Source organism: Dermacentor albipictus, chromosome 4 (assembly GCF_038994185.2).
Source record: "Dermacentor albipictus isolate Rhodes 1998 colony chromosome 4, USDA_Dalb.pri_finalv2, whole genome shotgun sequence".
NCBI classification, from domain to species: domain Eukaryota; kingdom Metazoa; phylum Arthropoda; class Arachnida; order Ixodida; family Ixodidae; genus Dermacentor; species Dermacentor albipictus.
Genome location: NC_091824.1, coordinates 33,261,197 through 33,285,329, shown reverse-complemented (window position 1 = coordinate 33,285,329; position 24,133 = coordinate 33,261,197). Strand labels below are relative to the sequence as shown.

At 45.4% G+C, this 24,133-nt stretch overlaps 1 protein-coding gene and 1 long non-coding RNA gene across 2 annotated transcripts in view; one reads left to right on the top strand and one right to left on the bottom strand.

Moving 5' to 3' along the window:
- Positions 1-24,133, bottom strand: part of LOC135900132 (macrophage mannose receptor 1-like) — a 117,565-nt gene that overhangs the window by 14,010 nt on the left and 79,422 nt on the right. Inside the window, exons 14-16 of the mRNA XM_065429569.2 lie at positions 22,657-22,802; positions 12,536-12,557; positions 11,514-11,632 (exon numbers count right to left, since the gene is read on the bottom strand). Of these exons, the coding sequence (XP_065285641.2) occupies positions 11,514-11,632; positions 12,536-12,557; positions 22,657-22,802 (287 nt within the window). The remainder of the gene's footprint in view (positions 1-11,513; positions 11,633-12,535; positions 12,558-22,656; positions 22,803-24,133) is intronic.
- LOC139059052 (uncharacterized) lies at positions 12,831-14,071 on the top strand. Its single transcript, XR_011513843.1, has 3 exons — positions 12,831-12,957; positions 13,531-13,857; positions 13,964-14,071. It is a non-coding gene; the product is annotated as an uncharacterized lncRNA (long non-coding RNA).

Below are 24,133 nucleotides of genomic sequence, written 5' to 3'. Positions count from 1 at the left end.
TTCATTGACTATAGACTTAGGTCATCCGCAGCAGGCTACTTTTAAAAATACCGTAAAACTTGAAAATGATCACCCTGTATGTGTACCGATCACGAAAGCGGTGCGGCAAAAAAAAATGCAATCAGTCCGATGCTCCTCATAATCCTCACACGCGAGACGTGCCGTGATAGATTCTCGTGTGTAGTGACACAGCGCGATTCTCCGCCCTCGCCCTAACTCTATCGAGAAGGCAATGTGCACCTCTGTGACTAATACAGCTAAATGACTAGCATTAGGTCATCCGCACCAGGCTATCTTTAAAAATACCGTAAAACTTGAAAATGATCACCCTGTATGTGTACCGATCACGAAAGCGGTGCGGCCCCCCAAAAACGCAATCAGTCCGATGCTCCTCATATTCCTCACACGCGAGATGTGGCGTGAAAGATTCTCGTTTGTAGGGACACAGCGCGATTCTCCGCCCTCGCCCTAACTCTATCGAGAAGGCATTGTCTTTGATAGACTTCAGTTAGAGGTGAAATTGCATTCTAACATTTAGAGCGCAGCACTTAGGCGCCCGTTAATGCGGCGTGCGTTGGCGACCTAGCTCGAAGCGGAGCGAACTATAAGCGCGAACGCGGAGTGCAGCGAAAGATGAAAGACGGGGAGAGCGAAGAGAGCGTGAGGAAGGAAGGGTAGGAGGAGGGTGCAGTGGAACCATGAGGCGGAAAGCGCAGGAGGAAGGTATGGCGAAAGCGCGAGAAGAAAAGCGTATCGCCACGCACGACAGTCTTTGCGGAGGCGATGCCTACTAGATGGCGCCAGATTAGCGCGCCTCGTCTGTACGGAAGCAAAGCGCTGCATGAGCGTAGGTCTGTCTGCGGCGGCTGAGGTGAATCGCGCCCATGCCTCACGATTAGCGAGGCAGTCGCGCCACACTTCGCTGCGTTTGCAATGTTGGACTGTCCGCGCCAGCCAACATATCGGGAAATGGAAACACGTGCGCAGTTGCGTCCAAATTTCGCAATAGGGAGTGTCGTAATCATCGGTGAGATTTTAAAAAAAGATAACCCACTGAGCGGATTGGGAAAGTTACAGTGCCCATTTATTTTACAAAAGAAAAGTAAGAACAAAGAAGGAAACAAACCTTAATTTTATTCAAGTATAGGTTTCAAGATGCGTGTATAAGGCGGGTAAATTTTCGATTATTGCATTTCTTCCTCCCACATAATGCCATCGTGAAACACGGAGGCAGTGCTTTGGATTAATAATACTAGTAGTATATATTATTATTGTTTAATTATTAATACGTTGCCACCGTACGCTGCACTGTATACACAGCTCAAAAGAAAAAAACAGAACGCAGAATCAACGATAGATTGTATCAATCTTCATCACGTTGCAGTGTAATGCAGTGCGCTCAAGTCCCCCACTATGGCGTATCAAAACTACCATGTAACGACGCTCCCATTTATATCTGATTTGAGCAATATCTAACATGGTTCCCCTTCCTATATAGCTGAGAGTCGGAAAGGTTCGTTATGTCAGTGGTGAGAGAAAAAGAGAGAGAGATAAAGTTTTCAATTGAGGTACACAGAAGTCTACCGGCGTAGAAGTAGACACCCACTTGCTACTCTGCAGAGGGAAAAGGATCGGGGACAGAAAGACCGTAGGAGCAGGAAAGTGGGAAATAAAAAGAACAAGAAAATATGTGATCCCGGTATTTACGGGTAAGATAAAGCTGATGATTTTCCTGTAAACATGCCACAGTTTGTCAGTTAAGCCTATCTGTTGAAGGAATATAAAAATAAATTTCAAAGATTGTCGCTGCATTGCAGGAGAAGGTATTTTTTGTTATTCACATATACCCCCGTCTCATCGCGAGACATTACCGAAGTGGGTACAGAAGTTCCTTACACGTGTAATAAATGAAACATGATACAGTGTACATTCGCACACATAAATACCATATAACTGCATGGGTGTGCATGGAAGAAGATCACGTTACATACACGCGTAGGGCATACCAAAATAAAATTTCGTGTAAAACACACCGTATTGAAGGGTACATACATCAGAATAAATTAGAATAGTTCACAAGATATCTTAACATTCTTCCTAGTATTCATTAGGACCTAGTATTATTCTTAAACCTTATGGTTCTTGGGAACAGCCCATTTTTCTGAAATGACAAGTTGTCTCGTCTTTGTAACCTAGACATGCCAACAAAATATGTTACACAGTTTCTAAGGCACCACAGTTATCACAATCACTGGCGCATGGCCCAATCAAACAACGGCATACAGTTATGTGGCTCTTAAGTAAAACACACTACCTACAGGCACGGCAGCACGTTAGCACAGACCGACTACTTATAAGATGTGCTACGATGCATCTCCAAGGCGAAAGAGGAACAAATAAGAACAAACAGAAAATGTCATACGCACCGAGCAGGTAGCTAGCCTCCATGCCAGTTTGATGATGAAGATAGTGATTTCGAAGCGCGCGTCACTTTGTCCTTCTCCTTGTTTATGCTCCGTGATGGAGTCCTAGACTGCACGTACTACACAGGAGAAGTAACAACGAAAACAAGGGGAAAGAAAGCTACCTACCCAGCAGTGAATGATCATAGAATTTGCTGAGCTCCAACGCAAACGTTCATCTACGACAGAGTGGCCGTAGAAGGAGACCGCGCATGACGACTTCTGAATCGTTCAGCTTGAAAACAGAAGACCCCCCCACTGGTCATTGCAAATAATTTTTACCGCCGTTCGTTGCAAAGTTACCGCCTACTTTTTTTCACAGCCACGAGAAACCGCGTGTGGGAGATTAGCACACGCTCAGCGTGCCGCATTCAGTGGCGGCTGGCGCTCCTTATTATTGAAGGTTGTTGAACCGCTTGCACTACCATTGCACGCTCGTCTACAACCCAGCGCATTCGAGTGCCGGCGGCTATACTTATCTGGCAGACGGCTAAAAAACTAGCGCTCGGAATAACGCAGGCATCGGCGAGATATTAACCCTATGCCTGAGGCGGAGTGCAAGTGTTATCGGCCGTCTTTGTTCGGGGCTACAAGCTCGGCAGTGAGTGTTAATGATTTATTAACGAAGTTTATCGGGTTGAGACGTCGCCGAAACTCTCACATCCCTGAAAGACGTCGTAGAGGCGAGCGGCTCCGAAGAAATATACCCCTCCCCCCCCCCCCCCCCCGGGCAAATCGTTATATGAGCCCAACAGGCTGTAGGCGAACGTTGTTTCATTCCGCCACTATCGGAACGCCATCGCTGTGCGAACGGAACCTGCTACTTCGTGGTAGGCAGAACATTACCATTGACAGGGGGCCGTGGGGCGGTGAATTATCATAATTTAATGCGAAGGATTACGGAAAAAGACACAATTGCCAGATACGCTGATCATACATGCATTGGATTCAAGAAACCTTTGTTTAGAATATGCAGTGTGTCTCGTGTGAATGGAGGCAGGTTGTGACTTCCTACTCCCCTGTCAAATAACTAAAACAAATGAAATAAAGAAAAGGCATCTAGAGCCACGCAAACGACATTTATGAGCATTTATTATGTGACCATTCAATTAAAATTATGTTTATTTCGATCCGCCGCGTTAGCCCAGTGCCTATTGCTTTGCGCCGCTGAGGTCAAGGTCGCGGGTTCAATATCGGCTCCAGTGGCTCCCTTTCGATGGAGGTGAAATGAAAAAAAAAAAAATGCTTGTCTGCCGTGCCTTAGTTGCACGTTAAGGAACCTCAGGTGTAGTATGGTATGGTATGGTACACTCTAAGAAAAATCCCAGGGAAAACGGGAGTAGCTGGGCAGTTAGTCCTAAAAAGGGCACTTTCGTCCCTCCAGGTACTAACTGCATGAATGTGCGTGCCATGTGCAAATGTCAGAGAGTAAGTATTTAGTCCCTGGTAGGGAAGAAAGCAACGGGAGGACGAACGACAACAGTTACTCCCCATGCACTTAGCTGTTTTCGTCCGCATCGTGGAGCGATGCGCCGAAAACGGTATTGTCTATAAATCGTGAATAGTTCGAAGTTCATGCTCTGTCAATTGAACTGCGTGCAAAGCCGCACTTTGCCTCTTCGTGAGAATATTGCGTGAAATTCAAAAGCTGGAATGCGAACAGCCATGCCCTTCGTGCACACACCATACAGTGAGCGATAACATTATACGCGCAACCATTGATGAACTGCTAAATTTTCTTGGTCAATAGTACCGTTCCTTCCGTTCCAGGGAGATTACAAACTTAAGTGAAGCGGCGTGTAGCTCAGACGGGACATGCTAAGTGACAGAGAAATTGGCCTTTTCTGTCGGTTTGGGTGCCCCGTTTGAGCTCGCTTCACGCATACATCGCGCAGTGCCTCAGTTTAAATCACCCTAAGAATAATCGGGCAGATTTCTTTTTTGCAGTCGCTTATGGTTGCAAGTACACTCAACGTTAGACTCTACCCGCACAGCATACACAAAATGCCAAGTCGCTTTTACATTGCCGCAGCTGCGTTACGAAGCTTAACCTTGTCTCAATATCCCCCCTGTCGACCGAGGAAGAAGACGGCGTTCCTAACGGTCGCTTTTTTCATGTTCTCCGCTTCAAAGATTTATTAAAGAAGACATTTCTAGTCAGAAACAACAAGCAAAAATGGTGAATGCACAGTATCAGAAGCCTAAGGTACAGCCCTGGCCGACGTGCTGTTCAGGCTTCAGCCAGCAGCAATGACTAGCGTGTTGTGCTACCTCGTCTTCCTACCGGTAAGCTGGTTGTGGACTGCGTTTTCGCGCATGCTGACTTAGGTGGTCAACCGTGCAGAGCCCATGACTTCAGAGACTCCCTTGGGAATGTTATTGACCTGAAGGAAATAAGTCCCATCGGCAAATTTCAGATGTCGCACGTGTGGATGGTGACGTGCAAATCAGGGGTGACGAAATCAAAGCCAATCACATGCGGGGAATTATCAGTGCAAGGTAGACGCTGAGTCGTTATAGATCCTGAGCCCACGGATGTTAAAATGAAGCTTTTATGGCTTCCTGAGCGCTTGGAAGACAACTACATTCGAGATGCACTCCAGGCTTACGGGAAAGGAAAATCTATATCAGCAGAAAGCTGGAGAATATCGGAGACGGAACAAATGCGTACGCTAAATCGTGACGTGGTGTTGACTCTTGCCGATGGAGTCAGCGTGGGAGATGTTCCACATCTACTACCTGTTTGTGGAGTGCGGAGCCTTGTATTGATTCCAGGTCGGCCGCCGCTTTTTCTGCGCTGTAACAAGGTGGGGCACATTCGTCGAAACTGCAGAACCCCACGTTGTGAAGCCTGCCGGCGCTTTAGCCACACAGCTGAAGAATGTGTCGTAACATACGCCGATAAGTTACGACACAGAACAAGACCTCCGGATGAAAGCTTACAAGATCACATAATGGATATTACGGAGGTTCTCGGCGCGACTGTAGACGTTCCCTTTTCCATGGAGGTCAGCTGTGCCAGTAAGGCCCCTCTACATCCTAAAGACAATGGCATCGTAGAACTGCCCGTGAAAAAGGAAAGTAGCGAAGAGAAAGATGACTCGTCCAAGCAACAACGCGAAGAAGCACCCGCTACCACGCAGTCAGTTGCTGCCAAACTGGCGAATGAGGCAGCCACTGATGACTCATCTGACAAACCCAGGCATCTCAACACGTGCGCTATGCTGGCAGAGGACAGAAGAAGCAGCGCGGATGCGCCAGTTTCGAAGCGCCGTACGACTAACAGATCAGAATCAAGCACCGACAGCGAGACGACTAGTACCACAAGAAAAGCACGTCGCCGCAAAAGATCAAAACACACAGGAAAATGCGGGCGATCATGGTCCAGATCTGGTGGGGGTTCAGAGGGAGCCTCTCCGTTGCTCTCTAGGACCGATCACATAAATAATTAAGTCCAAATAGTGGGTAGTCATCATGGCCCTGTTCCAGCAACTTCCCTTCGCAACACTGAACGTACAAGGCCTTAGGTCTTTGAAGAGACAGGCGTAGCTTCGCCGGCTTTTGACAAAGAAGCGCCTAGACTTCATCGTCGTGCAGGCGACGAAGATAGAGAGCCATGACGAGACATAAAGGGCTTTGCAACATTTTCTGTCAGAGTATAATGTCTGCGTTTCACACGCTCTTGGTTTATCCGCGGGCTGTTTCATGTTTCTGAAGAAGAGCCTACTTTGTTCAGCATTTATTTACCATGTATACACTGAAGGTCGATATATATGTTGTGATTTTGTGTTACAGGGCGTGCCATGGCGAATAGTCAATGTCAATGCATTTAATGACGCTGCAAAACGAATTGTTTTATTTGATACTGTGTCAAATCTATTGGTCTGTGATCGTTGTATTGTGGTAATGGGAGATTTCAATTGAGTATATGATCCGAGCGACCGAAGTGGCATTAACACCCAGCGGGATAGGAGTGGTGAAGTTTTGTCTAATGTAATAGAAAAAAATGCAGGGCTCATTGATATAGGAGTGTCGGGACAGGGAGCTCGCTCTTATACACGAATTCAAGGTCGCTCATACGCCCGCCTTGATCGGATTTATGTTTCTTCATTACTCCTCTCCCGAGGACTGTCCTGTATTACTATCCCAGTTTGGTTTTCTGATCATTGCATTGTTATCGCAAAAATTGGTGAGAAACCTGTAACTAATTTCCGACCACAGTGGGCACTGTGGAAGCTTACCTCTGAGCTCCTAAATGATCAGGAATTTATTAATCGTGCGCGCATGGCCCTAATAAATTCTCTTTCTAGTCACTTGCCGTTATTTGCTGATTGGGAACTCTTTAAACAAGAGGTTCATACAGTGGCTATAGAAATTGGATCGGTGAAATCATTCTATAGAAAGAATGAAGAAAAAATGCTTCTTAAGAGCCTATGTAGCCTTCATCAGATGGAATGCGAAACGCCAGGGACTTACATTGTTGACATAGAAAATCTTAAATGTGAGTTACAAAATTATGATGCACTGCGTTACAGAGGTGCCCGAATTCGAATACGAAATAGGCGGGCTCTAGAGTCTGAGCAGCCAACCCGTCAAGCTTTACTTGAAGAGCGACGTCACGCTATTTCCAAAGTAATTTCGGAAATATACTCTGGAGGTAGTCTTCTAACAAATACGAATGACATAATTTCTCAGTTCGAAACCTACTACCCTGCGTTATTTAGTGCCCCTCCCGACGATCACGATGCAAAAGTCTAAGAGAGCTTTGCGTCTCTTCTAAAACCGTTACAGGATGATAACTGTGCGTTCATCAGTGATAGCCTTACGATCCTAGAAATTGAGCTAGATATTGATCAGCTGACTTTGTCGATAACACGAGGCCCTGATAGACTTTCAAGTAAATTTTACAAAACTTTCAAATGAATTATCAGTCCCATATTATCGGACATAATTTATTACATGTTTAGAGGCGGACGCCCTTCCATAATATTTCTGTAAAACCTACACAGTTTTAATTCCCAAAAGTTTGGATAAAGAGAAACCGCGTTCTATTGAAAGCTACCGACGAATCACGTTGTCAATCGTGGATTACAAAATTTCTGCAATAGTTTTATCTAATAGATTGCACTTTGCGACGTCAATTCTAATTGGTTCCCATCAGACGTGTGGAATTAGGGGCCGATCCATTTAAACCAACATACATATCGCCTGTACACTTCTTCGGTACTGTTATGGTTCCACTGAGCAGTTTGCAATGCTCCAGGTAGACCTTGCTAAACCTTTTGAACGTGTCAGTCGCTCCTATTTATTTTCTCTTCTGGAGCATGCCAATGTTGGCTCCGTTGAGCTTAAAGGCTTTAGGCTTTGCTACACCTGTTGTACTACTGATTTAGTTATTGATGGTCATCTCTCCACACACGCTTCTATATGCTCATCAGTAAAACAAGGGTGCCCGATGTCCCCACTACTATTCGCCCTTTACCTGGAACCGCTATGCTTAAGCGTAATTCAGTCGAGTTACGTCCATGGCTTCCATATACTGGGTAAAGAAGTAAAAGTCTTAGCTTATGCAGATGATCTAGCGTTCTTCTGCACGGGTAAGACCAGTGTTGAAAAGGTAGTATCGACAATAGAAAAATTTGGCAGCGTATCAGGAGCACGAATGAACTCTTCAAAAAGTTTAGGCTTATGGTTTAACTCATGGTGCTGTACAGCAGAACAGTTTGCAGGCGTTAAGTGAACTAATGTCCCACCAAAGTATCTTGGCATGCTGCTATACACATATATATTAAGGGCGCATTATTGGAAAGAACGGGTTTCAGCCCTGCAAAGTTACGCCCAGGCATTCGTGCCACAACGACTTTCTATTTTTGGGAAAGCCGAAGCCTGCAATAAGTTCTTGGCAACAAAAATTTAATATCTATCGCAAGTTATTGATTTTACTAGTCTAGACGTCTAACGCTTTTACCGAATCTTTTCAACCTTCGTATGGTCTTCCCCTTTTGAGCCCATGAGGCAACACAATATTTTTAGGCCTGTTACTGAAGGTGGGCTGGGCTTAGTGCATCCTTATGAACGGCAAATAATGTCTCGTTTCTTCTTTTTTTTTTGCGATACTTGGCATCCCATGATTCGGTAATTCATGCAAGTCGCATTTGTAAATGCGTTACCTGATTTATTTCTTTTTTAACATTTTTCTTCGCGTTTATGCTTGTGGGGGTTCATGCAAGACGTTTACTCGGCGGTTCGTTTCCTGACAGTTTGGTTTTCCACTGAATACTTGTACTTTGTGTCGCGTAAAGAGTTATACAAAGATTTACTGTCCATGCTATTTCCGCCTCCATTTTACCCATCACTATACAATAATTGGTCAGGTCACGACGCACTAAAGCGAGTTCGCAAAATGTATTTATCCCCTTGGTGCAAAATATTCTAGTATGAACATCATAGTGAAACCATACAGGTAAAAACATGGCTACAGAAAAAGGGTATCTTTGTCTCTTCTGTTAACTGTCGCCTTTATGATGTGCCAGAGACAATTTAACATTGTATTATTAGCTGCATCGACGCCATCCTGTTTTGGTATGTCCTCCAACGGACTTGGAAAAAAGACTGAGATTAACGCTCATACGGTGCGATATCTGCTGCCGACCTCTGATAATAGTGCACCTCTCTTTATGTTTTTCTTTATGGGAATGCACAGTTTGTCGAAAACGCGAATGATGGACTGAAACGCCGAAACGGTGGCGCCTACAAGGGTACATTTTATTCAAATGACACTACACTCAAAGCATGTTTATGATAGATTCGATATACAACCGGACTGTACCCTATTTTGGTGAGGTGCTTATCCTTACCACCCCTCTAAGTGAGACCAACGTTTCTACTCACAGTATGAACGCTGCCTTTTCTGTGTGACTTTCATTGTGCCCTCCATTCTCTGACTATGCAGAAATGTTGAATGCCGGGTTGAATGCTACTGTAATAAATTCCAAGATAGAAAGGAAGTAAGAAAGAAAGATAGAAAGAAAGAAAGAAAGAAAGAAAGACCCGCCGTGATGAAGTGGTTAGAGTACCTGAGTCGTAAGCGTGGGGACGTCAGTTCGGATTCTGCTTTCGGGCGCGTTTCTTTTCTTTTTTTGCAGCTCAGTAACTTTTTTTATCAGGGTATAAATGCGTAATTCAAATAATTCCACCGTTGTGGAGCATCGAAAACAATGACCGTTACTCCTTTGAAGAGCATCGGAAAAGGGCAACTGTTAGTCCTCTAAGGCGTAACCGCATGGGGAGTAACAGTTCCTCCCCTCGCACTTACCCCCTAAAGGGAGGAATGGTTGTGGCAGATCAGTCCCGCCCCTAAAGTAGTAACCTCAATACACCATTTCCTCCTTTTCTTCTTGGAGTGTATGGTATCGTATGGTAAAACTTTATTGAGGTCCTGCAGATCGTGAGTCATCACGAAGCGGGCCGCTCCCATTTGGGAACCAGAAGGCCAAGCCTCTTCCGGATCACCAAGTGGCCAAATTAATCCGAAAAGCCCGCTATACCGCGTGCCTCATAATCAGATCATGGTTTTCGCGCCTAAAATCCCATAATAATTGTTCCTTTTCGCGTTTTGTCACTGGAGCAAGCAGTACGCCACGTTCGTTATCAGCAGGATCGGCCGGTCGTAGATGGTGCATAACAAAGAAAATGATATGATTAGAACGAAGCGAGCGCACACAACATACATAACCGACATGAATAAACTAAACGTAGTGGCATTCCCCCTCTCCTGGCATCTCCTTCTCGCCTCTCGGGCCCTCCATCGCCGTTCGTAATGTCAGTTTGCTCTTTTTTGAACGTGGGGAACACGTTATGCAGCATCCCGATCACCGCAATTGCCATGAGCGCCGCAATCAAGTGCAATCGTTATGGCGCCAGTGCAAGTAAAACATATACACGCACACGAAAAAACAACAAGAAAACAAAATTCGGGGCCGGCAGCTCATGGACGCTCGTGTGCTTTGTTTCCGCAGAAACAGTGCGAGGGCCACCACGTGACTCCGTTCCACCAACAGGGAGGAACGGATAAGTCCCGGGCCTCTTCGCATGCCCTCACTCACCCGGATGGGCGGCAATATAAAAGAATGTTGCTACCTTTAGTTTTATTCAGGGGGCTTCAAAACACCTCCTCTAAGGCGCCACGACGCAGTCACTGCCTTGGCTGACACCATCACAAAGAGACAGGGTTAATACAATATCACCCAAAAACCTTAAATTTATATTTGAATTAGCTAAGTATATTAATTTACATATTCTGTGTATTAATCAGTGGCAGTTTTAACATAAGGATTCCGTGGGCTCGATTTTATACGTTTTTTTAAAGCATTCGGCATTAGCAGTGTCAAAGAAGAAAGAAAGTGTATATGTTTAAATTGTCTGAAGCCGGTCACGCGGTAGAGGTAGAGAGGGGATGCGAATCTTAAAGAACGTGTATGGTGCATGTATTGTAGTGAAAATGACGGTGCTCTGCTCCGAACCACCGTCAGTTGCACTTCGCTCCTCGAACAGGTTGGAAGGGTGTCTAGTGAGCTCCTGAACAATACTTTACAATCTGGTGAGCGCCGTTTATATAATGGATCCAGGACCTCCAAGAGGCGCGTCGCAATGCCAACTCAATAATGCCCTCGCATTTACATCTAAATCGCCGCCGAATCTTTTGTTTTCGTTCTTATGGTGCACCGTTCACAGCTAGCCGAACCCAGCGACAACGTCGGCGGACAGCTGCTCTGACGTCTGAGGTAGCGCCAGAAAGAAATGAACCAGAACAAATACGCTGCATTATTCCATTCTAGGGGCGGGTAATGTAAGCATTTTTTCCCTCTATTCTATTGTTTTCTTATCATCCATCGTTCAAGGAGGGAGTCGACTACGGCGATAACGTAGGTGCACCGACACTTTGACGACGCGCGAAATGGAATAACATTGCAATAGTATCCCAACTCCTGATGACGACCCGGCGATGGAGGTGCTGATCACAGAAGTACAAGAACGTCGACGAGGACCCACAGCAGACGGCGGCCGACGACACCACGTCAGCTGTGACCGTGAAAGCACGGCGACTTATTCGTCGTGGTCCCGAGTGCGCCATGAGTGACCACAGAGAGAGCGCTGTTTTGTTTCGAATTCTGCAAAGGAAACATGATGACGATAAACATGACGGCAATACCTGCGACAGAGGCAGCAAATTTGGTTTACCCCCTAACTCTTGTCACTGTAAGAGTTAGGCGCAAACGGAAAATTTAAAGTAAGAAATCTGTGTCGCAATAACGCAGTGAGGTTTGAGCATACGCCACAAATGAACGATTTCTTGACTCTTGTGTGAAAAAAAATTATAAGAAAGAAAGCCAGCGCGCTGATGCGTGTTTCAGTGTCGGGTATCGCATATCGACGTAATTCCGTTTTGCGTGAAACCTATCTGTCTCTATAGCGAGACGGGCCTCCAGGGAACAGGGTTTTGCACAAGAGACGAGTCAGCCGTTGTGCGAGCGCAAGTCGAGAAGCTGCGACCAGAATGTTCGTTGCTTTTGCCCTGTACGCGACTGATGCCGGGGCTGCGAGGAGAGCCCCAGTGACGTCAGTCAGAGTGGTCGCCTGTGTCGTTTGCGACGCTTCCAGTGTAATTGCTGAAAGTTTGTTTGCTCGCGTCAGCTTAAAATACATGCGTTTGCTGTGTATATGTATGGTTGCATGTAGTTATATCCACCGCATTGCAAAATGAACAAACGCCAATTAGCCTAATTTCTTGAATTACCCTCAAGAAGCCGCTTGGAGGCAATACGAACTGCAGCAGACTGCTGGAAATGGACGGACTTGTCCATGTTTTTTTTTCTACAGGCAGTGTGTAACACACGCACACGCACACACACACACGCACACACACCGCAGGCGAAAGTAGCCAGCGTTCGAATCCTAGCATGATACGTCATGTAGATACGTGATACGTTTTTTCTTTGTGCGTACATGGAGGATAGGGTTCGCGGTGTTGAGAGATCGATCAATCAATTCACGAATTCTTGTAACTGGCTTACCTTGTGACCACATGTAGGCATTCTTACGTCTGTCTGTTCGACACGACTATATGCAGGCACTTCACTGAAACCTGGCCGGCATATTACGAGCGTTTCTCGCTCAAAAAAAGCACATACACACGTTTACTTAAGCACGGCGTTTATAGAAATCTTTTGTGTTGCGAAAACATCTGTTTGCAAATGAAAACAGGTGTGTGGCCTAGTAACAGATGGCTTCTTTCTGTGTACTTGAATAAAGAGACAGAGAGAGAATTATAGTTCACACGGAATAATAATAATAAACTGCTTTGTAAACCTCGCCATGTAAGAAGCGATACGCAAGTACCCGGTCGGATTGAAGCACATTTGACACATCGTTAGCAAGCCGTTAGAGTAAAACGTACTGCATCGAGGGTTCAGGGGTACCGCAAGGATCCATATTAGTTAGGTCCCCTCCTGTCTTTTCTATATATAGTGACACTCCTTCAACTGTCGAATCCCTTGTTAAAATTAAGCTTTTGGCCGGTGATTGTTAAACTTACTGTTGTGTCACAAGTGAAAAGGACCAAGGTAAAATTAACCATTGCCTGAAATCAGTAAGCTCATGATGTACTAAATGAGGGATGGAATTACAAGAAATCTATTTTCACTCATCTAGCAGAAGATTGGCAGTCATTTCAGCATACACCAAAGAGCGTGACGAGGAAACTTAAGCCTGCGCGCGCTCAAGAGACATAGAAATAATTACTCGATATTCTCTTTCGAATGCGTTGTTACTTCATATTTCTTTATATTAATACTTCATATTGAATACTTCATACTGAATACTTGATATTGAATACTTCATATTACTTATTTTCTCTCACTAAAGGTCGTGGGTTCGAGTGGCTTAATTAAAGGCATCTTAATTACTTATTTATTAAATCATCTTAATGATTAAGGCATCCTAATTAATTAAATGTGGACTCGGCGGCATGGCCGTGACAATGTTGGCTCACGTACCATTGTACATGCAGACTGTCTTCGAGAGCTGCTTCATCGGTGGCGGATCCGTGGGACGGGCGGATGGAGTGCATCTTTCTGCGAAAGCGCCGCTGATCTCGCCTACGTCTATCGTCGATCAAGGCTGCCTCCGCAATGCAAGTGCCGTTTTTGGCAAGCCATCGTTCCATCTACACGTGGACACTGCCTACCGCGCACCTACCTGGAGCACTCTGACGTCACTAAGAAGACATCGGCATGACGGATTCTTGGGTATAAAAGAAGCTGCAGCAGTGACGGCCTTCAGTGGACTCGGCGGCACGGCCGTGACAATGTTGGCTCACGTATCTTTGTACATGCAGGTTAGTGATAAGAAATATGTATTTCGTAGCGATTACCTTTGTCTGGTCGTGCGGCCGTGTCCACATACTACTGTAAGTTGTATCGGCGAATGTTTCTCTTTGGCAGGGATGTTGTTGTCGTTATCAGGGGACGTGGAAAAAAATCCTGGGCCTCTAACACTGAAATGCATCAAGGAACTTCTTGATACGCAGAAAGAGGTTTTGGGTAAGCTTTCTGAAATCCAGGAAAAACAGGCCTCTTCTGAAGCAAAGTTGGTTCAAATGAATACCAGGCTTTCTTCCATAGAAGAAAGTTTGAAGGAATTCGACGTTGTTAATAAGAGACTATCTAAAGTTGAGGACTATCTGCATGTACATGACCGGAATTTAGATGCTCTCAGCGGAAAGGTTGATCAACTTGAAAACAGGTCCAGGCGAAATAACTTCATAATAAGATGAATTGATGAGGACGCACGGGAAACTCATGATGTTATGTTGAAAAAAGTGAACGGTGATGTGTTTAGCGGCATTTTGAAGCTGAAAATCAATTCAGTTGAAAGAATCCATCGCCTAGGTGAAAAGATTGAAGGTAGAGACCGTCCCATAATCATGAGGGTGGCTGATTTCCGAGACAAATCTAAAATGTTGCGTCATTGCTCTATGCTTAAGGGTACGAATATAAGCATCAGTGATGATTATTCGAAAAGGATTGTTGAAGTACGAAAACGTCTATGGGTTTCTACACAGGAGGAAAGGTCAAAGGGATCAAAAGTTAAACTACTATATGACAAAATAAAAGTCATTAATGTCCTTTATGCGTGGAATGAAATCACTAAAGAGCGCTATGACTGTCAAGCACGCCCTCAGGATGACCCTGCTTGAATTTTGGAAAGCGATTCCTTCAGGATACTGAATGTGAATGCAAGAAGCATACTAAATAAGGCCGAGGATATCGAAGCTATGATTTTAGAGCATGATCCGGATATTACAATGATTACCGAGACATGGCTTCATAACCGTATATTAGGTAGCGAGGTAACTCCAAAGTCTTATGTAATGGTAAGGAAGGACTGGGATGGTAGAGGTGGTGGAGTTGCGTTAATGATTCGCGATAACATTGACTTTATTATACTTCCTGTCCCCGCTGATATTGAGGCAGTTTGGATTAAGGTAATTTGTAAGAATCGTTCACTCCACATAGGTGGTATATACAGGCCACCAAATTCACCAGTCCAGGTTCTTTCTTCTCTCCGGCACTTTATGGAGTGCAATATGCAACAAGGAGACAATATTATACTTTTGGGTAATTTCAACCTACCTGGAATAAACTGGAATGCTTACTCTCCTGGAGATACAGAAATTTTGAATTGCAATGAGCTTCTTGATCTTGTTTTTTTGTTTTGGTTTAAACCAAGTGGTGACCGACTATACTAGAATCAGTGCTCGTTCTTCGTCTATCCTTGATCTTGTTTTCGTGTCTAATCACCTGTTGCCTTTACTAATAGACTGTGAGACCAGTGATGGCATCTCTGACCATAAACTTGTAGTACTGTCTTTGAGTCTTTCCGCCAATACTGTAAACCATCCCCGCAAAAATGTCGTGGTAAACTTTGCTAGAGCTGATGATGTTGAAGTTCTAGAATTACTAGAGGACTCTTATGAGAGATTCTCTGAACTTTATATGCGTAATCAGGGTCCCGATTGTTTCTGGGAGTACTTTGCTAATTTGGTCATGTCTTCTATAGAACTGTATATACCTAAGCGTTTAAAGAAAACTAGCAATAGAAGCCCTTGGATAACTAGAGAAATGATACACTTAAAGAGGCTAATAAAACGAAAACGTAAGAATTGTAAAAAGGATCCTAGCTCTCAGACTCGTTCCACCATTCAATGTCTTGGAAAGAATCTTACGATACTTGTGAAAGAATCCAAACAAAGGTTCTTTGGCATCCCAATCCCAAAATTTCTAAAAGAAGCACCGGGTAAATTTTGGAGATATATTAATCCATCATCGAATGTTCGCTCAACGACACAATCTAATGAGCCTCCTTCTTCCGAGAGTTTCAATGATTATTTTGCATCTGTGTTCCCTGAAGACAACGGGATTATGCCGAGTATTGAAACTCCATCTGAGAGGCCGCCTATTGCTGACGTTGAAATTCCTGAACAAGGTGTGCTGAACCTTTTGCTTCGTTTGAACATAAAGAAAAACCCTGCACCCGATGGCATCCCTAACGAGTTTCTTTATCGCTATGCCGAATGGAATTCTAAATATCTTGCATTAATTTTTTGGTCTTCACTTCATAGTGGTTTTTACCAAAGGTATGGAAGCAAGCTAAAGTGATTCCTGTCCTCAAAAGCGGCGGTGCTGATAATTTAGCAAATTATCGCCCTATATCAATCACTAGTACCTTTTCAAAGATGCTTGAACATATCGTCTCGAAACATCTGTTAACTTATATTAATGAATATAATTTGTTATCTATCCACCAACATGGCTTTCGTCAAGGCGTATCCACAACATCTCAGCTCATCGAATTAGCCCATGATCTTTCAGAAACTATTAACTCTCGGGGACAGACGGATACGATCTTCATGGACTTTGCGAAGGCATTTGATGAAGTGTCTCACCATAAACTACTAAGAAAAATTGATGTTATGTTCAAAAATGCTGATATTACTCAATGGTTTTCATCCTATTTTCTTTCTCGTGAGCAATATTGTCGAAATTAGTGGTACAAGGTCTCAGATTTCATGCGTTAAGTCGGGAGTTCCCCAAGGCAGTGTTTTGGGCCCCCTTTTAATCCTCTTATTTATAAATGACCTCCCGAATGAAATAGATGTTTCCATCAGGCTCTTTGCAGATGATTGCATTATATACAATAAAATTGGTAGGAGACCAGGCTAAATTACAAGCAAATTTACAGAAAATAAAGAAATGGTGTGATGAATGGCAAATGGGGCTAAATCCGTTAAAAACTGTACTTATGACAGTCTCTAGAAAGCTAAATTTCTTAAACAACTCTTATTTTATTAATAATCATGAACTGATAAGAGATGATCAGCATAAGTATCTTGGCATGATTTTCACAAGTGATCTTCGCTGGAGCCACCATATAGATTATGTGTCTGCCAAGGTCAATAATGCGGTAGGAGACCAGGCTAAATTACAAGCAAATTTACAGAAAATAAAGAAATGGTGTGATGAATGGCAAATGGTGCTAAATCCGTTAAAAACTGTACTTATGACAGTCTCTAGAAAGCTAAATTTCTTAAACTACTCTTATTTTATTAATAATCATGAACTGATAAGAGATGATCAGCATAAGTATCTTGGCATGATTTTCACAAGTGATCTTCGCTGGAGCCACCATATAGATTATGTGTATGCCAAGGCCAACAAGTCACTCTGGTGTCTGAGGCGAAATTCGCCATTCGCAACTCAAGAAACAAAACTTCTAGCCTATAAAACATTACTTAGACCTATAATTGAAAATGCTAAGGTGGTCTGGGACCCTCACACTGCTATACATATATCAAAAATCGAACGAATACAGCGTCTGGCAGTCAGATTTATATTCAATAAATATCGGCGGACGGACTCCCCTTCTCAACTTTGTGTACAGGCAGACCTGCCGACATTACAGGCTAGATCTAAATATGAAAGACTTAAATATATTTACCTAATCATTCATCATCATGTTCATATAAGGCATACAGACTTTTCTGAAATTCTTTCTGGTGAAACCAAAATTTGCATGTAAGCTCATGCCAAACTAGAAGGTACGGCTCGAGGAAGAAAAAACTCATGGTGATCACGCAAAGATTCTTCAGTGCTTTGCACTTGAAAAGTTTTATAGCCGGGTACCTTAGAAAGTGGAGTACTGGGTTCAAAATAGGCCAGAAGTTTGCACGGCGGCCAGAGCCACTGAACTTGCCGAGGAACTTGTGACGCGTCGGGCTCGCGAAGTCAGCGACGATCGAGAAGGCGATCGCAATTTCAGGTTCGGCAGGCCGGAGCCCAGACTCTCCCCAACGACCCATTCCCCCCCCCCCCCCAAAAAAAAAGAAAAGAAGAAAAGGACGAGCCTTTGGTAGAGGGCACCTCAAAATGTAATACTTGCTGGTCGGCATGGACCCCCGAAGTTAAGGCAGAGCAGCAAAAGAAACTGGAAGCGAGGAAACCCTTTCTTTGCTAGAACTGTCACAAACCAAGGCGCATTCTGCACAACATAACAAGGCAAATGCAATGTTTTTATCGGTCGGTTGCAATGACGAGAACATGAAGCTGCTCGAACCGTACATGCGCGACCTTGAGGTAAACGGGAAGCCATGTCGCGTACTGCGAGACTCCACATCTACCATGGACGTGGTTTACAGCTCTTATGTGGAACCTGGATAGTCACGGGTGAATGCGCCTGGATTAACCAAGCTGTAGAAGCTCACAGTGCAGGCCTTCCGGTCGCAAATGTATCTATTGAAGGAAATTTCGGTACACTTAAGACGAAAGCTGCCGTATCGCCTAGGCTTCCTCCGCAGCACCCTTATCTGTTTTCAAATAGGTAGGATCAGATTCTGCGCGAGAAAGGACTAATGTTCGGGGCGGCTAGCCTGATGGCACTAACGATATAGAAAGCTCATGAGTAAGCTGCAAAAGCAGTCGCCTTAGCGTCTTGTCCTGTCGTCTTTCTTGTGCCAGTTGTTTTGCGTCAAACAAAGTATAGTTATGCAGCCGCGTAAACGGCACTGACTGAGGTGGATGGCTGTTCGGAACATCAAAAGGCGGCGACGAGAATGCCACCGCGTTGGAACCGCATGAGTTTGGATCCGCGCAGGCAGAAGTCCCGGTAGTGGCAGCAGCCGAGTTAATGGAAGAGCAGTCACCATGTTTGTTCGTACCACCTATGTAGGAAGGCTTACAGCGGTTGTTGGAGATAGACAGTTCAGCCTTGAAGTCTGAGCAAAACAAGGACCCCAGCCTGCTGAACATCCGAAGCGACCTAAACGAAAGTTTTGCGCGCAAAATGTGAATTTTTATGGGAGAGTCGGCCTACTGTACTGGAAGTATGTGGATCACGGGGGTGTCACATTAGACCAGCTGGTCGTGCTCCAGGCTTATCGACAGGATCTTTTACGCTTGTCGCAAGGAAGCTTTTGGGCTTGTCACCTAGGTGTAAAAAAAAACTAAGGATCGACTACTACAGGAGTATTATTGGCCAGCTTATTTCCGCGGCGCTGAGCAAATTCTGAGGCATTGCGACACATGTGAGCGCGTGGCGAAGCCGGGTGAAAAGGCGAGTGTCGATGAAGCTAGTGCCGATCATCACTGAGCCCTTTCGCCGGCTCGTAGTCTACACAGTACGCCCACTTTTAGCAAGAACCTCGCCATACCGTAATATTTTGACAGCGATTTGCCCCGCTACTAAGTTCGTCGAAGTGGTCCCACTTAAAGAACTTCGTTGGATGGAAACAGCGCACTCCTGTCGATATTCGTACCAGTCGGTTTTCCCTCTGAAGTAGAGTCCCACCAAGGCAGTGTGTTTACTAGTTCACTGCGACTTTTCTAGAACGGTGCGGTGTAAGGCTCATTCATAGGCTCAGTGTGTAATACGCAATTCAGTTCCATAGAGAAGCTACACTCGACTATGAAGCGCGTGTTGAGGGCGTTATGCTTCGAAAGGAAGACAGACTGGAAGCGGTGCTTGGAGGCCTGCTACCACGTTTGCGTTGAGGACTGCAACGCATGAAGCAACCAGTTTTTCGCCAGCAGAGCTCGCATACGGCCGCTAGCTGCGATCGCCACTGCGCATGCACCACGAATCATGGGAAAGACGCTTTGAAGGGCCCTTTGTGGTGGAGTACGTACTTAAGCTAATAGAACGCTTAAGGAAGACACAGAGGTCGTCAGAAGAGGCCATGTCTAAAGCCCAGTATAAGTCCAAGGTATATTACGACCGGACAGCCAGGACTTGTCGATTTGAAGTCGGCAATAAGGTAATGGTTCTGCGACCATCGCAGAAAAACAAGCTCGGGGTGCACTGGGAAGGTCGCCACTCGCACCCTTGACCTTTGGTGGGAGTCGAACCCTGGACCTTTGGTGGGAGTCCAAACCACGAGCTTTGGTGTTAATTTGGGCGAAGTTCATTCAGGTGCAGTAAATTAAGGTAGTTTTTAATTATGGCACTAGAATCCACAACCGTTAACGAGAAAAAAAGAAGCAATAAGAAGCAACAACGCATTCCAATGAGAATGTTAATTTAATAGATGTCTCTTGTGCGCGCAGGCTTTCGCCTTCACCCTTTTTTGGAGCATGCTAAAGTGACTGTCAATTTTTTTTCTTTGCCAACACCAAGGAAATTATCTCAGCCTCTCTGACTTTGCGTTTGACATTATTTGTTTCCATGTTGCTTACCATACCGGTCGCATACTTGTGGGTAAGCTTCCTATAGTTAGTTTCTTCCACTGTCAGTCAATGTCCTTTCTGTACAAATATCTCAAAACTCTCGCAGCCCATTTACTTTCTTTCATTATCCTGAGTCGTTTTTTCAATATCAGTTTTACTCTCAGCTTGATTTACTTTGAAACTTGTCCAGTCCGTTTCATCATGCACAGCTCCATTTGTAGTTTTCCCGTGAGCGCCCAGTGCGAGGCGTCCCACTGACCGCTGTTTGCCATCTAGTCCTGATGGCATCGAATACTGTTGCTTTACGGGCATTTCGCGACGTCTGGTGGAGGGCGAGGCAGTTAGGTTAAACGGCACTTCGCTGCGGCACGGCAGAGAGCGACAGCGAACCACCTCCAAAAAAATACGCAAATTTTTGGTGACTACTGTACTTCCGTATCTTGCTTATTTTAGCTGCATTTGTTTTATGCGATTCATTTGTGCATAAATAGCAATCTACATCAATGGAAAACACGGGGTATGCGGGGAGATGGAAATTCAAGACGATGAGCAAAAACGTGAACAGGTGAATGTAGGAGCCAACGTTTCGACAAGTGGACTTGTCTTCTTCAAGGCGACGTACACTTTCCTCGCCACAGTATATATAGGTGGGGTTCATCTAAAGGGGAGAGGATGTGAGTCGAGAGGGTGCGGAAACGAGGGAAGGTGTGTTAGCGTGTCGAATGGAAAGTAAAGGAACGCTGTGCACAAGATGAAAGCCGGGACCCCCCTTCCCCCTCCCCCCCCCCCCGGTCTGTCAACGCACGCGTGTTAGCCGGCGTGTCCAGGGTGTCTAACACACCGGCTGAAAAAAAAGGAGGAATGAAAAAAAAAGAAAAAACTAGGGGGTGGGGGGATACGCCAAGAAATCAAATTACGTGTTCTTGCCTATAGCTTGAAGTTTAGCATAGCGAATAGATTTTAAAGCGCCCTTTAAAACGTTTATGCCTATTGGTTTGCAACCAATAGGCATCATCATCATCATCATTATCATATATCTAAGTCCTCTGCAGGACGAAGGCCTCGCTCTGCGATCTCCAATGAGCCCTATCTTGCGCTAGCTGATTACAACTTGCCATTTTGCTGCTAGCTGATTCCATCCTACAAATGTGATAATTTCATCACGACACCTAGCTTTCTGCCGTCCTCGACTGCGCTTCCGTTCCCTTGGCACCCGCAGTGGCATCATATCATTTTATTGACTTAAAAATCTCTATGCAAAGTGGGAATGCCAGAGAATCTCGCTAACGTTAATGTCACAGAAGACAAAATTTGTGAAGCAGAAAGAACAAAGCCTCAATGTCAGCCAAGAATGTTTTATTTTATCACAAGGCAATGACAGAGACGATGAACGTAAACACCTTATACTCCTTTGATAATTTAACTGTAATACACTAGGATGACACTTTATTGGTCTGTTTCTATGAAATGCATAGCTTATGGAACTGCCCAAAGGCGCATAAGCTTTTTAATATTGCCTGGGTACCTAACTACAGCAAGAGGTAACTGTTGGTTTGTAGCGTCTCGTTTCAAACTTAAGCGGGTGTACAGCAAGCGATGATGCGTGTCTTAAGGAAATTTATCCCTTGCTAAATTAGGTCGTTTGGAGAACTCACCACTACACGGTGGCAGTTAACGATAAATGCTACAAGAATCATTTGGGAGATGACCAAGCCCATATTGTGCTTATGTGTGGTGCGAGTCAGCGGTTACCTTGTATAGTTAAAACTACAAAGTGGCATTTCGGTGCAGGCTAGCCTCCAGTGACATAAGACGAAGATTTATAAGCAGCGCTCCAGGTAATCAAAGTATCGGAGTTTCTAGAACTTACTGAAAAAGCCAGAGAGAACGAAAGTTAATAAATCGATGTAGATGGTGATTAGCGCTCGGTTCCCGCGCAGCATTGCCATCGACGTGATGAGTGCAGTTTCAGAGCTAAAGAGTGTTTCATTGCGAAGGAGGGAGGAATAAACTTTTATTGCAGAACGAGCACTTTATGATGGCCAGGCCTAAGCCTCCCATGAGGGTACGTCGAGGGCTTGCCTCGTCGCCGCCTCGCGGGCGTGCTGGGTCGCCCAGGTTTGGTCGTCGAGGGCGGAGCTCCGCAGAGCCTGTGTGTACTGTGCTGGGCACTCCCATAGCATATGCGGAAGCGTAGCCAGGTGAATTCCACAGCACCGGCAATTGGGGGTAGTGTAGACGTCTGGAAATATAAGGTGGAGGCGGGCGGGTGAAGGGTACGTGTTTGTAGTAGACGCAGGGTGGTAGCCTGCACCCGGCTGAACTTTGGGTGAGGCGGGGGAAGGTTCAGCGACTCAGGTAAAAGGCCTTAACGAGATCGTTATAAGTTGTCAGATTGTCCCTGGTGTCCAACTCACCTCCAGTGACTCCGGCGCGGTTGACTAGGCCTCGCGCAATGGAGTGGGTGACCTCGTTGAGATTGGGGACGTGTGGGTGGACAGTGCCCGCATGGGCCTGGATCCATGTTAGGGAGATTATGCTGTCTGTCTTTAGAGTGTGGTGCCTGGAAGAGGATGCGAAGAGCTTGGCGAAAAATACGGCCCTTGCTGAAGTTAGTGACGGTTAAACGAGAGTCACACACTATGGTGTGACAGGTGGGATCTAAAGTGGCCAGGGCGATGACCACTTCTTCAGCCACTTCATTGCGAAGCACGCTGTTTTTTTTCTGCGTCTTGACATGGAGCGACAGGTTGGCGTTAGTAATTTATTCTCCCATTTGCTTCTTTCGACATGGCTTTGGAGCAGCGCAAGGACTCCTGGATTTCATCTTTGATAGATTACATCTCTGATTCACCTGCACACCCGCCATCCCGAGCGTTACGCCGACAAGCTTCGCACGTCGCCATCCGCGACGGAATTGTCTATCGCGGTAACTACAGTTCCGGCGGCTGCGAATAGCTCCTTGTAACACCTCGGCAGCTCCGCACTGATGGATGCGCCGCTTTCCACGCCGACGCTCAGTGCGCACACGCTGGTATCTTCAAGACCTACACCAGACTTCGTCACAGGTTTTATTGGCGCGGTATGTACACATTTGTGCAAAAGTACATTCGCTCTTGCACAGAATGTCAACGGCCGCTCTGCCAGCCGCGACGGCTCGTGTAGTTGCCTCCTTCCTCCTTCAACGCTTCGTTCTGCGTCACGGCGCTCCCCGCGAACTCCTGAGCGACCGAGGCCGCGTCTTTCTCGCCGATGTCATTCAAGATCTTCTCGCTGAATGCCGCGTTATTCAGCACTGTACCACCGCATATCACCCGCAAACAAACGGATTGACTGAGCGCTTTAACCAAACTGCTGGCGACATGCTTTAGATATATGTCGCCTCCAACCACACCAAGTGGGACCTCATCCTTCCTTATGTCACGTACGCCTACAATACGGCAGCCCAGTCCAGGGGCGTAGCCAGGGGGGGGGGGGCTTATGGGGCTTCAGCCCCCCCCCGAAATTTTTTCGTGCTGTCCCTGCACCGCCGACCAAAGCGACCCCCGGCGCCGGAAATCACTCTGGATTTTGTCTAGAATGTCTTTTTGACGCTCGAAAAGACATTTAACCGCAAAGATTGCAAACTCGGGCTGGATTTCGTGGCAATCACATAGCGGGAGTCACATAACGCCAAGTAGTCCCATCCGAGCACAAAGTTTCAAGGGCGCTTTGATGGTGAGTGGGCTCGCCGCGGCATCTCACTGAGGCCACGGAATCTATGGAGTGCATGGATATCAATTGCGAAACTTTATGGGTATAAATCTCATATGCTCTTGATGTGAAAGGTGCATTGACATTTCCAAAGTTGTGCTTTAGATTTTCAATTGCGGAACTTTGTGGGTTTAATGTTGT